Source organism: Fukomys damarensis, unplaced genomic scaffold, assembly GCF_012274545.1.
Source record: "Fukomys damarensis isolate Sample0158 unplaced genomic scaffold, DMR_v1.0_HiC HiC_scaffold_21, whole genome shotgun sequence".
Lineage (NCBI taxonomy): Eukaryota > Metazoa > Chordata > Mammalia > Rodentia > Bathyergidae > Fukomys > Fukomys damarensis.
This window is the reverse complement of record NW_022900933.1, coordinates 2,594,000-2,612,700: the sequence shown is the minus strand read 5'-3', so window position 1 is coordinate 2,612,700 and position 18,701 is coordinate 2,594,000. Positions and strand designations below refer to the sequence as shown.

Here is an 18,701-nt window from a genome sequence, read left to right as displayed (position 1 = left end):
GGGCCGCCCTGGCTGGCCTCGGCCGTGAGGGACGGCATGAGGGACGGCATCCCTTCGTGCTCCGGCCCCGAGGCCGCACAGCCCACGCCGTTCTCCATCCTGGACCTCTTCTCGGGGGACGGCTGTCCCAGCACCTTCCGTTTCAACTTCCTTTCCTTCCCGCACGGGTCGGCCTCCTCGCCGGCGGCGCCGCTGCTACCGTCTAAGGAAGACGACTCGGGGCTCTGCGCGTCCACGGGAGGCTCGAAGGACGACATCTTGATCATTTCTAAGGAGATATCCTTTGTCTTGCTGCGCCTTCCCTTGCCTTTTGGAGATTTTTCTGCCTCCTTCTTAACTTCCTCCCCTTGGTTTCCAAAGAGCTGCACCATCTGTTCGTTCTCTCCACCCTCCAGCTGCAGGGTTTCTAAAGGCTGGGCTGCGGTTCTATCGTTTTCTTTTAGCACATATCCAGCTAGCTTTGGGTTTTCTTCATCTAGTTTGTCATCATTTAAATTTTCATCTTTTTCTAATTCTTCTTTACTATCAGGAAAAAGTTCTTCATTGAGCAAACTCTTTTCTAGAGGGTCTTCTGTTTCACTATCAGAAGAGCAAGAGTCTGCAAAAGGAAATACTGCATTAGGCTTTTATCGTCATTATTAATTTTATAATAAAATCTTATGATGTTGTCTTGATAATATCACTTATAAAAAATTCCTCTTAATCTTGTGTCTCTGAATAATCCCTATACAAGCTGGGAGTGGTGGTTCATACTTGTAATCCCAGCACTCGGGAGGCTGAAGCAGGTGGATCCCAGTGAATTGTAGTCTGGCCTACATAGTAAGTTCAAAGCCAGCCTGAACTAAATAGTGAGACTGTGTATCAGAAACAAAATCAAGCCGGACGTGGTGGCACATGGCTGTAATCCCAGCACTTGGGAGGCTGAGGCAGGAGGATCGCTGTGCGTTTGAGACCAGCCTGAGTTCCAGGTCAGCCTCAACTACATAGTGAGACCCTGTCTCAAAAAACTGAAAAAAAAAAAAAAAGTCCCAATGCACAGTTCCTATTTAGGGGATTTAGCTCAGTGGTGCCAGAACCTGCCTCATAAGTGCAAGGACCTGAGTTCAATTCTCAGTATCAAATTTCCTACATAAAATAAATCATGTCAGGCCTGGTGCTGCATGCCTGTGGTCCCAGCACTCAGGAGGCTGAGGCAGGAGGATCGCTGTGAGTTTAGGACCAGCTTGGCTACATAGTGAGTTCCAGGTCAGTCTCAACTACAGTGAAACCCTGTCTCAAAAAAAACAAAAAAACCAAAAAAAACAACAACAAAAAAACAAAAACCAAAACAAAACAAAATCATGACATTTGTATCAAAACTTTAGGAAGAATTTAAAAGTAAAATGTATGAAAATGTATTACACAGAATATTCAATTCTGTATAATATTCCGTGTAAGTAGCTACTTTGTAATCTTCGTTAGTATTATATTTTGACCACAGCATGGCACATTAAAAAAAAAAAAAAAATCAAAGGACTACTAATGAAACATGAATATCTTAAATGGTTTGACCTTAGATCTAGTAGATACTGATTAATATGTATGATGGTCACTTTGTGTCCTAAGAAAGGAATATAATATTTCACTTAATTATGAAAAGAAACATTAAAATGAGCAACACGGATTCTCAAAACTTTAAATATTTTTCTTATTAACAGACCTTAAAGTCCAGGCTAGCCACCTGCTTGCAAAAGAAATCATTCCCTTTAGGTTAATTTTTTAAATAATAAAGTAAGAGCCCAAGACCGCATAAGAACTGTGAAATGTAGACAATCTCCCCATATCATGCTCATATACTGAAGTTCAAAAAGGCAAACGCCAAACGTATTTTCCAAGTGAAAAGTGGATAAATTTTTATTTTGTGGTTGTCATAAAGAAAACTCATTTTTCTCATGTTAAAAATGAACTCTGGGGCCAGGGATTTAGCTCAGTGGTTTCACCGCCTGCCTTACAAGAGCAATGACCCGAGTTCGATCCCCGGTACCAAAAAAAAAAAAAAACTTTCATGAAGTAGTTCAATAAGGCTGCTGCAGTCATCAGCACCACACGCCAACCAACCGAGCCGTGCACCGAGCCTGCCATGTTTAGCCGCACAATTTGTACCCTGCACAAGGACAAGCCACCTAGGAGTATCTGCCAACTTCTGTGCCTCTCTGTATTATGGCAACATTCCAGCAGGTGGCAGTAAAGAGAAGCAATGCCTGCTGGTAACCCATACCCAGTACTCGGTAGATGAATTACTGCAGACCTGTGGTTCAGCACAGCACTTCCCTTGAGGAAAGGGATGTTGTACACGATGACCACTTAAAATGTCTTAAATTACAAAGGCAGAAAATAACAAAAGCAGATAATAATAAAAATAATAAAATAATTTTCATCCATACTCATCACAAAACGTGCCTATACCGTCATGCATGGTGGCACACACCTGTGATCTCAGCACTTGGGAGGCTGAGGCAGGAGGGCTGCCATGAGTTTGAGGCCAGCATGGGTTGCATAGTGAGTTCAAGGCCCGGCTGGAGTACATAACAAAACCCCAACTCACAAAATAAAAACAAAACAAAACAAAACAAAATATACCTATACAAGCTTTGTCGACAGTTCTTAGAAGAGCTCTCAATGTACAGGAGATATTGTTGCATGCTTCAAAGGAAAATAAAGCATACAGTATTTGACCATGCGGTAGCACTTGGCCCACTATTAAAATGGAATATTTCTAAGCTATTTATAAGAAAAGATATCCAAGGTTAAGATATTCCTAAATTTTAAACTTAAAAATACAGCAAAATAAGCTTGGGCTTCAAGTTAGATTTTAGTTTAAGTCATACGAGATGAAAACCCGGGTGAGGCGCTAAGAGCTTCCACACTGCAGCTGCATGGCCAGGCGTGACACAGCGACGTTCCGGGTGGTGCCAGCCATGCGCACGCGTGGTGCCTGCACAAGGACCACGCACTCCTCAGAACGCGTGCGCTGTTAAGTGGCGCACGACCACTTTTTTTTTTTTTTGTGCTACCGGGGAATCGAACTTAGGTCCTTGCACTTGCGAAGCAGGCAGTGGAGCCGCTGAGCTAAATCCCCGGCCTTATTTCTGGCTCTCAGGTACTGGGTGACCCTCGAAGTCAAGCACCCTCCACCCCGACTGGCAGAGGGGAGCAGCAGCGATACCTGATTTCCCGTCACCGTGGGCCGCTGTGGGCAGGCCAAAGGGAGGGCCCGAGGGCAGGCTGGATCGCAGGGGGGGCCGCCCCCGCTTCGTCCTCTGCCTCTCTTCCTCTCTCTTCTCGTCCTTCTCACTATCTTCTTTATTCTGGGTAACAATGAGGAAATGTGTGAGAAAGGCCAGGCTTAGGGAAAACAAACATTCTACTTCTCCCAGGAAAACCATAATTCACACGCACGCGGTCAGTAGCTGTATGTTGACTCCTAATTTGTGCTTACAGAAAACTTAAGAAGACTTCGTTAAGAAGACCTAGGGAGGTAACTCTGATTCTGTACAGTCTAGAACACTGCAATTACCTTGCAGTGCTGGGCCCTTCCCAGCCCCTTCTGTCTGCTGGAGCTACAGAAGCTGCCAGCAGGGCAGCACACGCCTGGAAACCCAGCACTCGGGAAGCTGAGGCAGGAGGATCGCTGTGAGTTTGAGACCAGCCTGGGCTACACAGTGAGTTCCAGGTTAGGCTCGACTACATAGTGAGACCCTGTCTCAAAAAACCAAAGCAATAGAAAAGAGAAGCTGCCAAAGACAAGGACCAGGCAAACCTACAGCACAGAGGCAGGAGCCTGAGGGTGCAGGTAAGGCTGTAAGTGCCCAGCACACGTGTTTACAATTTTACTCTTTGCTCCCAACATTTAAATCAGATTTCATTTATTTTTCTTGGGTGGTACTGGGGATTGAACTCAGGATCTTGCTCTTGCCAAGCAGGCATTACACCACTGAGCTACAACCTTGGCCCAGATTTCAGATTTTTAAAAACATGGTCAGGGACCAGGGATGTAGCTCAGTGGTTTCGCCGCCTGCCTTGCAAGCTCAAGGGTCCAAGTTCGATCCCCAGGGCCAAAATAAATAAAAAACAAATAAAAACCAAAAAAAAAAAAAATGGTTGGGGTCTCCAGGTCGTCAAATTCAGCAACCCCTGGGCAGCACCCCAGCAGCAGAGAAGTGGTTTACAACATCCCTACTGAGAACCGAGCACCCTGTTCCGCGCTACCAGTCCGACTTCACCCTTTTCCTATGAAGAAAGGCTCTATGGGCACAAGTTTGAAACCCAGGCCCCCTGAGTTGCTGGTTATCAACTCTTCATAGAGTGACGCGCAATTGTGTTTAAAATTTATAGTTTATTAGCTCCCGAGTTAAGAAGAGAAACTATTTTATTGAGATGATTACTACAGTGAAAAGGTAAGATCTCTAAAAAAACACTACCACAGCTCACTTCTCAGGAGAGGAACCAACTGGAAAAGCTAGAAGCCAAATGACCAATGAAGACAAACTACAGAGGAAACAAAGTATCAGTGGCGCGCGTGATGAGAGGTGGGGAGAAGACCTGGCCGGGCACAGGGTATTCACGCGATGGACCTGCTCGCACGATACCAGGACGCGGGCACCTGTCCACCTCGCGGAAGGGCCACTCCTACTGCTGTGTCGCATGGCTCAGGGTGCACGGACCCCACGTAAACCCCGTGTCAACAGAGGGTCGTTTCTTTTGTTAACGAATGCAGCACTCCGTGGGGGTTGGCAATGCGCGAGGGACAGGACATCTCAGGGTCTGCTTCCCGGGGACCCTCTAACTGCCCGTCCTACAGAAAACATCCAATTGGAATAATCCTATGCCCAGCCAAAGGAACATGAACCTGTAAAGATACCTTAGCTTTCTTCTTCTGTTTTTTCTTTGGTCCACCTTTGTCCAAAGGCCAGATAATCCTGTCAGCCTTCACCCACTCATCATACCTTCAAAACAAAAGATTAACATTTCACAGCAACACCCTGGTTGACATATATTCACCAGACAAAAACAACAGTGAGATAAAGAATCCATTTCTAGGACTGGCAGGGGTGGGAAAGACGTGGGGCGGGTGTCCAGGGGACCTGTGTCGCGGCTATGCTGGTCACCCGCGAGTCTGCATTCCCTAACAGTCGACAGCTTCAGAGGGAGGTGCGGGCAACTCATGCCGAGGAAGAGCCACAGCTATTCGCATCTGTAGGTTTTCCACAATTTCCACAGATGTGACATTGTAGGCATATTCCATACTGCTTTTTATTCCATTAATGAATAAAGATAAATTAGGTACATCCAAATTTGCCACGTGATTGGTTCCAGATTATCTTAGCAAATCATTTGTAAGTTCTCTTTTCCTCCCAAGAACTCTCTAGCTTCTAGTATTTCTAATAAAAATTTTGTTCTGAACTGTGTCACCTTTAAGGCTCTGAACTTTTTAAGAGATACATGATCTTCTTTATGTAAGTTTGTTATGTTTAGCTCAAGTTGAAGACTCATTTCCTCTGTACCTTTTTCCAAAAAGACTGACATCACTCTTGAATTTCACCTTACTGGTCCAAGTTACTAGACTGAGACAAGTAATTAAACGTCCTAAAAATACTAGAAATAAATCACTTTTTTTTTCTTTTTGGTTTTTGAGACTGGGTCTCACTATGCATCTCGGGCTGGCTTCAAATTCTCACCAATCCTCCTGCCTCAGCCTCTGGAGTGCTAGAATTATAGGCATACACCACCACACACAGCTCTACATCACAATTCTTATATGTAGCATGCAGTTGTATAGGAATTTACAGCATTCAATCAAAATCTAAGATCTGAATACTTAAGTAATAAAACTACAGGCAGTCCTCACATTAAAGTGTATCCAGCTGAGGGATTTAGTTCAGTGGTTCTGCCGCCTGCTTTGCAAGGGCAAAGACCTGAGTTCAATCCCCGGTACCAAAAAAATTAAAAAAACCCAAGAAACAACGTGTACCAAGCTGACAAACTCATGTGTCTGGGAACTATAAGTTTACTTTACAAACCAGATACCATGGAAACATGCAAAGTAAGGCCACAATGGCAATTTGCACAAGTTTCAGCGGCGATGGTACCATGATATCTACATACGGTTTGAGAATGCTGGGTTAATCCAATATCTAAAGTTCTTTTTCTTTTTTGAAATATGTAAAGCTTTTGAAACAGGACTGGCTCTAGCACCGGACTGCACTTTATTTGGGAAGAGTCAGCCTGGTAAACCTGGTAAGAGGTATGCACCGATCCAGAGGTAACAGGTTAACTGTTCAGTTCGCCAATCTCCCAGGGCCAGGACTGATCAGGGATAACTCGGCCCAGAGCACACTGACGCAGTCCAAGCGACACATCCTGGGGTACTGCTAACACCAGCAGTCGTCCCGGGACTCCCCTCACACTTCGGGGCTGGCGTTTTAGATCCGAACACCTTCGGAAAGCAGGCGCTGCATCTCAATGGGCAGAGCAGCTTCCAGGCTCACGGAAGGCTGGGGAAAGCATGTGAGGAAGCAGCGGGGGACTCGGGAGGAAGACAATGAGACTGAGCAGGTCGTGAAACGACCACTGATCGGGGCACGGCAAGATTAAAAAGATGAGCAAGGACAGGCAGGGAAACTTCCAGGAAGCAGAACTGAGACACTCAAAGAGGGTAAGGGGGGGGGATCGGATCTGAGAAGAGAAGGCAGCTAGCTACACAGTGCTGCAACTGCTAATACAGTGAGCCACAGCAAGGAGGAGTCCTTCCTCCCTAAATTCAACAACATGTGGGCAAGAGAACGGAAAACGGACCAATGCATAATCTAGGTATTAAGTCCATTACCTTTAAAATGATGCCAAATTAAGCAAAAAACAAAACAAAACCCAACAGTAAGCTCTCTACAGGTTAACATCGGCATTACTGTTCTTTTCCAACTTTTCTACAAACAGGCACTTTATTCTCCCCAATTCGGTGATGAAGGAATTGAGACACCATGGAACATATATCTCGGCTGTGCAGAAACCTGGAGCAGTAACGAGCAGAACCAGGGAACAGCGAAACTTCCAACACACACGATTCTCTAAGGGGAAGAAGAGCAGCCCTTGACTTTCAGGACTCGGCTTGGCATCACACTGGGTCTTAGGGTGTATTTCTAGATGCCCCCCAAAGTCGCATGTGCTTGGGAGAGGGGGCTGGGGAAGTGACCGGATGATGGCGCCTCCGATACTGGATGAGTCTCCTCATGAGTTTACAGCTCTGTGTGATTTGGAGGCTAAGCCCGGCTGGCGGAGGTGATCACTGGAGGTAGGCCTGGAAGGGTGTGTCTCCCTCCTCCTCCCTTGATCCCTGTGCTTCCTCTCTGCCTCGCCAGGTTCCTCTGCCCTGCCTCGGAGCCAGCTGACTAGGGACTGCAACCCCTACAAACTATGGAGCCAAAATAAACCGCTCCTGCTTTTACTTGTGGGTGCTGGTTATTCTGTCCCAGCAGTGAGGAACTAATATACTACTGGGCATTGGTGTCGCTACGAGTGCTTCGATTTCACAGAACATTAATAATGGCAGAGAAGTCTATTCCGTGCTTGTGCCTAGGATAGGTTAAAAAAAAAAAAAAAGGCAGGTGGACTGGTGCACGCCTGTAACCCCAGCACTTGGGAGGGGAGGACTGTGCCAAATTCAGAGGCCAGCCTGGCCTACATGGCAAGTTAAAGAAAGGCCAGCCTGAACTACACAGGAAACCCTGTCCCCAAACACAAACATACAAACGGGAAAAAACAAAAACAAATGCAAATACAGCTGAGGGATGGAGCTCCTAGGTTCTCTCCCAGCCCTGCAGAGCAAAGGGCTGTCCCTAATCATGTCTGAACGTGTGGGGGAGACAGGAAGTGTCCAAGCCACCAAAACGATTATTCTTTTTTACCCCTCACGAGTCACTGTGACTTGTTCGCTAGGTGTAGTGTTGACCCTGATGTAGGCTTTTATCCTCCTTCCAGTAAGACTGCGAAGATCAGCCCAGCTTCCTGACAGCACCCAGGATCAGAGCAGTCTCATCTCCATCCACTTCCCCAAAGTGCCCTAACAAACGACCACAGTGAGGTCCTTTCCAATTCTTCTTCATGAACTCACTGAGCCAGAATTACTGAAACGCGTGACACAGCTTTCCTTCAGAAAGGACCCAGAGCCCGCCTAGCTGAGCGCTCCAGGCGTGACACCGGGCCGCAGGCTGCAGCGGCTTCACAGGACCCGGGGCTCTCTGTCCCCTGCCGCTCGGCACCTCCTAGACGCCCAGCTCCCTGACCTCCCTCACCGTGGACAAGTCATAAACCAGCAGCAAGCCTGGCCGCCTTTCCCCGGAAGCTGACGGAGTGTGGCAAGCGATGCCGATGTCCAAGGCTTGGACGTTCTGCCGGTACCCGCCACACGTACACACCCCATCTACTTCGGCTCTTCACAACTTTCAGCTGATCTTTTCTCAACACTCAACAGTTCCAGTACTAAGGGACTTCTTTCTTGCTTACCTGACATTCCACCCATAATAATGTACCAAGTATAAAACTTCTCCATCATCGATCTCAGTGCTCTTAATGCTGGCTTCGTAGATTTTCTGAGTTTTCCCTCGTCCATACTTCACTTTCACTTTGGTTCCTGTGAGACAGGGTTCCGCGTCGTCCTCGTCTTCCCCTTCAGAGTCACATCTGCTCTCGGTTTCTTCCCTGCAGTAAGTTATAACATTGATAATGCTAATAGCAACTAACTGGAGAAAAACATGACAAACGCTAAAAAGAACCCAAGGTGCAGAATATTCACAACCTAAGCATTACCTTAACAACATGTCAGTGGAGGAGGAGAAGAAGGAGGAGAAGGAGAAGATTTTCATGGACTACTTGGGAATTTATTATGCACTGTACCAAAAGGAATTCCATATTTCATAAAGGCCAATCAATATCCACAGTGAATGATGACATGGAGCCAAACAAGTCACTTTTGATACAGTAAAATGGAACAATATGCTTTGAAAAAGTTTTTGGACTTATACTGAAGAGCCACCTGATATATGAAAATGATGTAAAGGTGTTGCACAACTTCCTACAATGAAATTATATGAAATTTACTTTATATTATTACTTTCTGTCCATTTTAGAATAGCCCTTAGCCTGGTTTCTTTAGTTCCAAAAAATGGACAAGGGCTGTCTACCTTAGTAATCGTGTCTGGCTAGTTTACATGTAAACAACACATGTGTAAAGACGAGGATACTTTTTGACACTGAACAGCACTAATTTGGGTTGATTTCTATTCTTCCACTTTCCTCCCATCAGATCTTCTTTGATTTGATGATAATCAGATATCAAGGAGATTCAGAGAGCTAAGTCCAACAATACTTTTAACATTTTTGCTACAAAACATTCTCCAGGTTGCCTGTGGTTGTGACTCAGCGGTAGTGTGCTTGCCTAAAGAGACCTAAGGGCCTGGGTTCAATCCCCAGTGTGGGACGGTGGAGGAAATTCTCATCTTTGGGGGTATTCAGATGTGAACTGCATCAAAAACCACTCAAGTATTACAAGAGGTTGGCTGGTTGGTCTTTTACACGGTACTGAGGATTTAAGCCAGGGCCTTCACAGTGAGCTACATTCCCATCTCTGTGGTCAGACTTTAAATTTTGAGTGGGAGACTTGTTAAAAGTTGGCTACGCTCAAACCTGAGATTCTCCTGCTTCGGCCTCAAAGCTTAAGAAGAGATATTGTACTCTACAATAAATACAGGGCATAATTTTGTCAGCCCTTAGGGGATACGACTCCAAGAAGCCTTGACAAGCCATTTACAGTGGGAATGCATTCTCTCCCCGTATACCTTCCAATAACTGCCTGGAGGGGTAATGCCAAAACACTACGAGAGGAACTAAAACAGAAATCTCAGTAGTTTCCCACTTCTGTGATTCCTACTTTGGAGTAAGAATGCAGACTGTATTTGCCATTGGTAGACTCCATTTTTACTTAATCAATCAGAATATTATTCTGCATACTTGTCTAGGAATTTTTCTCCAAAGTATAGCTTTGATCCCTTTGCACATCAAGTATAAAGTCCTTTAAAGGCCATGTATTACTCATCTGCACAGATTCACTTTGTTTGATGCTCAACTCCAATTACTGCCTCCCCACTACTTTACCCCTAATGACATTTCACTACAGAACTTCCACCTTTTTACCAATATATTCCATGTCACTCTAGTAACTCCTGCACTAGCTGGCACTGAGACTACGCCCCTCTCCGGCTCACTAATTATTCCAGTTTTTCTAACTACACCTCTCCTGATAGTTAGGTTTCAGCAGGTCAGCTTTCCTACGGGTAGCTTCACAATTCCAACTTCCAGACAGTTTAGCCTCACTTGATAAAATGTAAAGGTGACTAGGGCGGAGAGCTTGTACTTTCAGGGAAGTGTGTTACACTACTATTCCTCATTTAATATTTCACTTTTAGTGTTATCTAAAATTTAGTGAATGCACTGATGACACTTATGGAACGGCCACCTCCAAGCAGGTCAGACGTTACCTTGACCTTGCTGGACCGCCTAACCTTCGGCTACGTTTAAGTCAATTCAGTCCACACATAGGCGGTCTGGGGAAAAACCATTTTCACTCAACAGCAAACATGATGGACGTGAAAAGGCTCAAATTTACTGGTGAGATGTGGGGCAAGAATGTATCTTCCGAACTCGAATCAGGGGTGCATGCTACTTACTCTAACACAGTAACTTGAAAAAGAAAACTGTCTGAGACAAAGCTAACACACAGAAACATCTGCTAGTACTGTGCACCCGTGTCTGTTAGCTTTCCCACATTGTACCTTTTTTAAAATGGAATTTTTGCTGTCGCTGTTTCCTCTTGTCCACTTCCTCCATCTTTCTCCAGCTCCCTTCCCTGCTGTCAACTGCAGGACCTTTCTTTTGACTGGGTGGCGCAGCCTTCTTTGAGGCCACTGTTTAGGGCACAAGTGCTATTAAAATGGTGCGACCGGGGTATTCTCCAATTCCGGAAGGCGATACACATCATCTTCACAATGTGTCTCACCTTCATTAGACAAAGGAACGGAAGTCCCAGTAAGAAAACATTCCCTCAACCCTGAACTTCTAGCAGGAGCGAAGCGCTGTCGTGCCCGAGACAGGTGCCTCTGGAGAACAAGTGTAAGACAATGTACCTCTCTCGGCTCTTCGCTTCTGCACCCTCTCCCTCTGAGTCTCGGTCGGAGCCCTCTTGCTTCCTGACTTTCTTCTCTTTAGGCTTTGGTGTACTTTTTCTCCCCAGTACTAGCCCGTCTTCGTCTTTCTCTGCGGTGTCATAGTCATCTTCTACATCCTTATGTTCCGAATCATTATCTTTGAATTTGTCTTCTGTTTTCTCTTCTTCAGTTTCCTTTTTAATTGAATTTGCATCTCGAGCAATTCTCCTTTGTCCCTAGTGGAGGAGATAAAAATTTGAAAATAGTCATTACTACCAGGGGAGAAAACAAAAAGTGGAAAGACACAGGTTTCCTTTAAACCTTTTGTAAAATGTCCAGTCTGGTCTCTGGCTTGAGACAAGACCCTGAAAACCAAGAGATCGACACGTACTTTCTTTTTTTTCGTGGGGGGGGGTGTCAGGGATCGAACTTGGGACCTTGCACTTGGTGAGGCAGGTGCTACTTCTTTTTTGAAAGAATGAACCTCTATTATTAATTATGTCCAGATGTACCACGATGCCTTGGTACAGTGTACAAAAAAAAAAAAACAAAACTTTCTCCTGGGGCTAAGGACATAGCAACTCCATCCATCCATATATCAGTCCTGTTTGTTCATTGTATTTGATTCTATTTTTCATATTTCTTGATTACAATAAAAACTTCTAATAAATTCCCTAAATGCTAATTGCAAAAGTTTAACAACACTAATAAGATTCACTCCCTAGGTCCTGGCCTCTTTAAAAGCTCTGTCATGTTTAATTCTACAGTTTATTAACACAAACTTCACAGTGCCACTGTATTACTGTGTGACTCTATTTCAGCAAAACAGTGAGCAGGTCTGAGCAAGTATCTGCAGGGCACACAGGAGAGAGGAATGAGTCGTACCTCGGGTGGCCTCTGCCCGGTCCCTGCAGGCTCCACTGCCCAAAAGGCTGGGAACCTGTTTAAGAACTTTCTCCACCCCTGTCCAACTGTATCCCTGCACGATAGCACAAGGGAACACAGCGAGTGCAAGAAAAGAGCTGGCCACATAGGGAACAAGAGAACACTTCACAATTAGTATCTCAGGAAGAAAACTTTTCTATAGTTCCTAGGTGCTATTTATACCTCAAAGGCAAAAAAAAAAAAATTTTTTTTTTTACTTCTACTGTAAAGCATAAGAACCTAAATTCCATTGCTGTATCCTTACACCTAGACCACGCCTAGTACCTGTGTTAGGTAAATGAATGAAAACAATTGTTACCTATGCAAATTTACGTCTGCGTCCTTTTTTGTCCCAGAAACCCCATTTTTCAGAAGTCTGGCTTCTACATTCAGATACATGACAGGATGTTTTTACACACGCATGTACTACAACACTGTCTGTAGTAGTAATAAACTAGAGAAAATCTTGGCGAAGATAAATTTGCTTCATTAACACTAGACGGTACGCTGTAGACATCTTACACAATACAGGAAAGGTCTTCAGCACAGACAAGAAAAGATGCCCTACAATATATAAGAGTATTATTCATCTTTAAAAGGGAAGGAAATTCTGCCATGTGGATGAACCTTGAAGACATTATGCTGAGTGAAGCAATAAATGTGCGATTTCTCTTATGTGTCCAGAGTATCAAACTCATGGACACAGGAAGCAAAACGGTGACTGTTATAGGGTGAGGGAAGGAGGAATAAAGAATTGCTGTTGAAAAGGTGGAGGGGATTTAGCTCAGTGGTTCCGGAGCCTGACTCGCAAGCGCAAGGCCCTGAGTTCGAAGCCCAGTACCAAAACAAAACTAAAAAAAGGTGGAGGGTTCCTGTTTTGCAAGTGAGACCATCCTGGAGATGGATGCTGAGCAGAGGGGACAGCTGCACGACGCCTCGCGACAGTGGACTGGCTCTTAAAAGCAGCTAAGATGCTAACTTGTATGTTATGTATATTTTACCACAATACAAAAAATAGAGTTAAAGTTGAAAACAAAGAAACAAAAAGAAAACCCCAAAAGACACCAGTTTGGACACCTCATGAAATTCACAGGAGGATTCTACTTGCAAGATGACAGAACAGTCAGTGTAAAAACAGTTTCTGGACAACTAAGAAAGGTAATTTCACCAACTCTGACTTCGCTGAAAAGTAAGACATTTTACAGGAAACAAACTTTTGTGATAAGTGTGACCACAAAGCCTTCACCAAACACTGCGAAGAATGGCAGATGACTCTTTCTCCATAGCTCTTACGTGTCAAAAGGAGGACAGGAAGAGCTTAGAGATAAAGAGCGTGCAGCTGACCGGAGCTGTCCACAGTGCTATAAAGTCAGAGGGAAGAGGACACCACGTGACTGGGGACACTCACTCGTGCAACAACTTCTGATAAGTACTTGTCGTGTGCCAGGCAATACTCTAGGTGCCTGGGATATGTCCATGAAGAAAAATAGCCCATGAGCAGGGCATGGTGGTGCGGCCTTGTAATCCCAGCAATTGGGGAAGCTGAGGCAAACTGACTGCAAGTTTGAGACCAGCTGAGGGGTCTCAAAAAGATGGGGGGACTGAGCTCAGTGTGAAAGTCCTGGGTTCCATCCCTAGTGCTGAACACACACCCACACACACACACCCACACTCACATTAACCCCCAGAATGAGGGACCAAGAGACAAAAAAAAAAAACAAACAAAAAAAGCCTAACAGAATGCAAAAGTACAGAGAAGAGAAACATCGGGAGGCCTGAGAACACCCAGGAGGGCGGGGAGGTACCATTTTAGAGAAGGCGGCCAGTGAGAGGTCTAACGAGGTGACATCTGAGCAGAAGACCCGACGAAGGGTTACATGAGATTGACCGAGGACCAGAGACACGGGCAGACACAGGAAAGCAAGACAAAGGCTTTTATAGTACAGGGGACGGTGCGAGATATATTTAGAAACAGCTAAGCTACAGTTTGGCTGAAGCACTACATTCCGCAAAATAAACTAGGTGCACTGCAGCACATTTGTGTCTATCTGAAAATGTCCACAATAAAAATTTGAAAGCAGTGCTTAAAACAGATAAAATTACTCCTCAAACTCACCCTCGGAGACTTTAATTCAAGCTCTTCTCTTTCACTCTCACTGTTTGAATCAGTATTCTCCTCCAGTTCACTCTTCACTTCCACTAAAGGCATTTCTTGATCTACTTTTACAGCCTCTTCCATGGATTCGTCTAAGTCTTTTTTTTCCACTTTTACTTTTGGTTCATGGTGGTGAATGGTTCTAAATCGAATATTTGCAGAACGGCAGTACTCTTCAAAACCATAGAGATACCTAAGCAAACAATATTTTTTTAGTAAGTCTTGGTCTTTCCATTTAACTTGAATATTATGTTACTGAACACATATGATCTCAAAAAGATAAGAATCTGGGTCATTGTTTCAGAAGTACGTTTTCCACGTTACTAACTTCTGGGTGTCTTGATAGAACTGTACACAGAAATACCAATCAAATGAAAATGCTGAGAAACCTAAGCTCTTTATAACAGAACATAGCTCAGTATTTTTTTCTCTTTTTTTGAGGCAGGGTCTCCCTCTGTAGCCCAGGCTGGCCTCGAACTCATAGGGATCCTCCTGCCTCAGCCTCCAGAGTGCTGGGATTAGAGGCATGGGCCAGCACGCTTGGCAGCTATCACAGTTTGCACTTGAAAATGAGTTGCCCCCAAATAAACTGCTTGATGTTATGTATATTTTAATTTCAGGGTGGAAATAATGCCTACATCTGGAGTTTGGAAAGAAAATCATTGTAACATGAGAAATGGAGTAAAATACACTAGATGCTTTGAAATAACTTTCAATTATAAGCATCTATCTACTAGCCTAACCCTTTTATACACTTCCTCTCACATTTATGCGTCTTAAGAGGGCTACTTCTTGTGTCAGTTAATCCTGATTGTCATCTGGACCCAAGAGGCTCCTGCAGAGGTGAGCAGATTGTGAAGGCATTAACCCATCGGCGGGCTACCTTGAGGTAGCTACCGGACCATCTGGAGGTGGAGCCTGGCCGGAGAGTGGGTACGGCGGGTGACTTTAGACCTACACCTGGCTCCTGGGTGCCCCGAGGGAAGCAGTTGTCCTCTGCCGTGCCCTCCACCCTGGTGCTCCCTCCTGAGACTTTGGAACCATGAGCCAAAATAGACCTCTTCCCTCCTGCCATGTATACCGGCTATTCGTCTCAGCGGTGGGGAAGCCAACCAATACATTTGTTCACTTTTTTACAAATCAAAAGGAAAATGTTTTCTGCAGATATGTATTCTTTAATACATTACATCACTTACTTTCTATAAGCAGTTTTTACATTGTAGGAAGCAGCTGAATTCAAAATCGGAATGCCAAGGTCCATATAAATTTGCTTCCATACAGCACCACTATCGATCTGGAAAGTTAAGTTTCAGTTTGTTAACGTTTGCAAAGGGAAAAATCTCTACACTAATGTTCTACATTCATTAACAAAATGCATCATTATTTAAGGTGCGTACAATAACGCAACATCAGATGAGTAAGTACACTATTCGTCACATACATTTTCAAAGAGCAAAGTTACACTTACATTGTCACATCCACCCTGATGGTAAACCAGTCTGAAAAGTTTGAAGAGATTCAGATCTTTATAGCCCAAAACAGGTGGTTTGTTGATTGGAGTACCTTTTTAATGCCAGAGGGTAAAAATAAAGTATTTATTCATACAGAAAACACAAATGTCAAAAGAAAGCAATCAACTTCCAGCCCTCCTAATTTCATTCAGGGGAGGCACACATTTAAAGAACATTTTGTGATGTAATATAACATAAATATTCTCTATATTCGTTACGCAGCTTTGTGTGTGTGGGTGTCTGGGTGCTATATTTCCACCACTAATAAAATCACCTCTCTGCCAGGGAAGTGGGTGAAACTAACTGAAGCCTTGGGACAGCTGGGTGTGGCTGCGGGTTCAATGATGCACAAACACGCATCATGGCAAGTTCCAGAGTACACAGTTCTAAGTTCCAGAGTGGGGTTCATGCTTTGTGTTAACATAAATGCTAGAGCTATTGGCAATAATCTGAAGGATGATTTTGACAGCCACAGAATGTCTACAGCCAATTTATCTGAAGGTTTTCTAGGACTAATGAATGTCAAGGAGTCTGATGATTTATAATGGTCCTATTTCTTCTACTTCTACAGAAATTCTATCCTAGTCAGGAAGAGATTGAGCGCCCATTATGTCTAATTTGTTGAGACCAAGGACGAGGCTTGTTTACTTGCCATAAATATTTAGTAATAAATGTATATCAGATTCACTTTATAACTGGCTGTTTTCCACTTCCGAAGATATTTTTTGGTTCTATAAGTTCCAGGAAGACTAAGCTTAATTACACCAAAACTGCTTTCATACATCTCTGTACTCAAAATAGACATTAAGTTTTTTTATATTCCAAGTACATAACAATTATCAGATGGAACTGATTCTTGGGCTTTCAATAAAATATGACATACTCATAATATTATCAATACACATTTGTAGACCGTAAAAAAAATGACTATAAAGCTTGAAAATACCTCTGTCTTCCATAAACTTGTAAAGCTGTTGGAGGAAGTTGTCCCTCTCTTCAGGATCAAGTTCTTCCTCAGGCTGCAAAGAGAAAATACATGAAAGTACACCGCAGTACACAGGAAGGCACAGTGCTATCTTCATGCCCACAAACCTAACACGGGATAAAACCTTACTGAAGCTGGGAGATCTAAATTGTCTCACAATCATACAAGGCCAGATTTCTAAAGGTCTTTCCTCTTTTTTCAGGTTCGGGGGAATAACACCCCAATCCCGGGCCTTGCACATGCTAGGCTATTGCTGCCCGGATGAGTTCTGCCTCAGCGGTTTAAGTCACACTTCAACCCAGCAGGTCTGATGCAGCTATGAAGACACAACGTCCATCCTGATTCCGTCCTCACACCGCCTTTCAGGCCACAAGGACAAAGGTCAGGAATGAGGGACAGTGTCGAGCTTTCTTTTTTTTGGGGGGGGGTACCGGGGATCAAACTCAGGACCTTGCGCTTGTGAGGGAGGTGGCAAAACCACTGAGCTAAATCCCTGGCCCTTAATTTTTTTTTTTAAACCATAAAAATAAAATGTGGCGCAAAGAAATGTGGTGGTAGACCAGCACAATATTGACAAAGGTGCTACATAAAAATAATAATGCTGAATGAATGAATACAATCAGAGATTACAACATCATAGTGGTAAAGAGTTATTGTTTGGATGGTACAGTGTTTTACGGAAATTTTGCATGCAATGAAACGAGCCCTGTACCCATCAGCCAGTCTTGTCCTGCGACCCTGCTTTTCTCATTGGCCTTTCTTGGGAGCCCAGACTACTGATTTTGCAACTCCTGACAAAACTCAATGAGAACTATTTTCCGGGGAAGGAAACTAGATTAGGTATTTATTAATTGGGGTGTGTGTGTGGCTAAGGAAAACATTCTTTAAGAAACAACTTTTAGGCCAGGTGAAGTGGCACACGCTTGTAATCTCAGGACTCCGGAGGAGGGCAAGGAAGATTTCTGTGAGTTTGAGGCCAGCCTCACAATGAGTTCAAGGCCAGACTGAACTACATAGCAAGATCCTGTCTCAAATAAAGAAAAATGAAAGAAACAACTTTCCCTAAAGCTATAACTGTACGCACTACCTTTTATTAATTATATAAACCTAATGATCTCTTCTGATACTGTCAAGCTCTTGGCTCTAACCAAAGTGCATTATAGTCTCAATAAAACAGTCTTTTTTCTGCAAGAGCACTTACAAAGTCATATTTGGAAAAATTGTTTAAAATTCAGTAAGCAACATGGAGAAACAAAACACTGATTTTTTTCCCCATATAAACGATCATAGTTTAATATGAGAGCAACGCTCTTTTGTGTTACAAGAATTTACAGTTTTGTCTTCGCAAAGCCATCTTGAAAGCAAAGGCAATTTTCAGGCAATAAATATTGATCGTTCAGTGTCCAGAGGGCAAAAGGCACTTTAAAATTATGTTATCCTTTAAGAATTTTAACAGCTAATAACAGCCAAGATCAATAAGCACATAGTCAATTAAAATATATAATAAAATACCAGGAGGCAATCAAGGAAACGGAGTAAAATGTTTTAGTTATTCTCTATTTTCTTTTTCTCTTAGGACATCCATTCAGAATGATTTCTAACTGAAATACCTCCAGCATTATTAATTACAAAGGAATGTACATCAAAGTTCTGATAAGCCTCAAAAATCAGCAATTTACAAAGTTAGTAATCACTGTCCAGTTAAAAGAGATTACCACTTAACTCTAATCAAGAGACAGCAGTTTTTTTCAACAGGTGAATTTTAAAATCTTGCTTTTGCAAGGTTTTTAAACACCAATGAGTTTACTCATTAAAAAAAGAAAGGAAGGAAGTAAAGAAGGAAGGGGAGAGGAGGAGAGAGAAGGAAAGAGGGAGAAGAGGGAGGGGAGGGA

General features: G+C 43.7%; 1 protein-coding gene across 1 annotated transcript in view; it reads right to left on the bottom strand.

The window, feature by feature from the left end:
• The window catches only part of Arid4a (AT-rich interaction domain 4A), a 73,786-nt gene that overhangs the window by 16,826 nt on the left and 38,259 nt on the right, over positions 1–18,701 (bottom strand). Inside the window, exons 11-19 of the mRNA XM_010641448.3 lie at positions 16,771–16,843; positions 15,782–15,876; positions 15,510–15,607; positions 14,275–14,506; positions 11,214–11,470; positions 8,539–8,733; positions 4,901–4,985; positions 3,206–3,347; positions 5–598 (exon numbers count right to left, since the gene is read on the bottom strand). Of these exons, the coding sequence (XP_010639750.1) occupies positions 5–598; positions 3,206–3,347; positions 4,901–4,985; positions 8,539–8,733; positions 11,214–11,470; positions 14,275–14,506; positions 15,510–15,607; positions 15,782–15,876; positions 16,771–16,843 (1,771 nt within the window). The remainder of the gene's footprint in view (positions 1–4; positions 599–3,205; positions 3,348–4,900; positions 4,986–8,538; positions 8,734–11,213; positions 11,471–14,274; positions 14,507–15,509; positions 15,608–15,781; positions 15,877–16,770; positions 16,844–18,701) is intronic.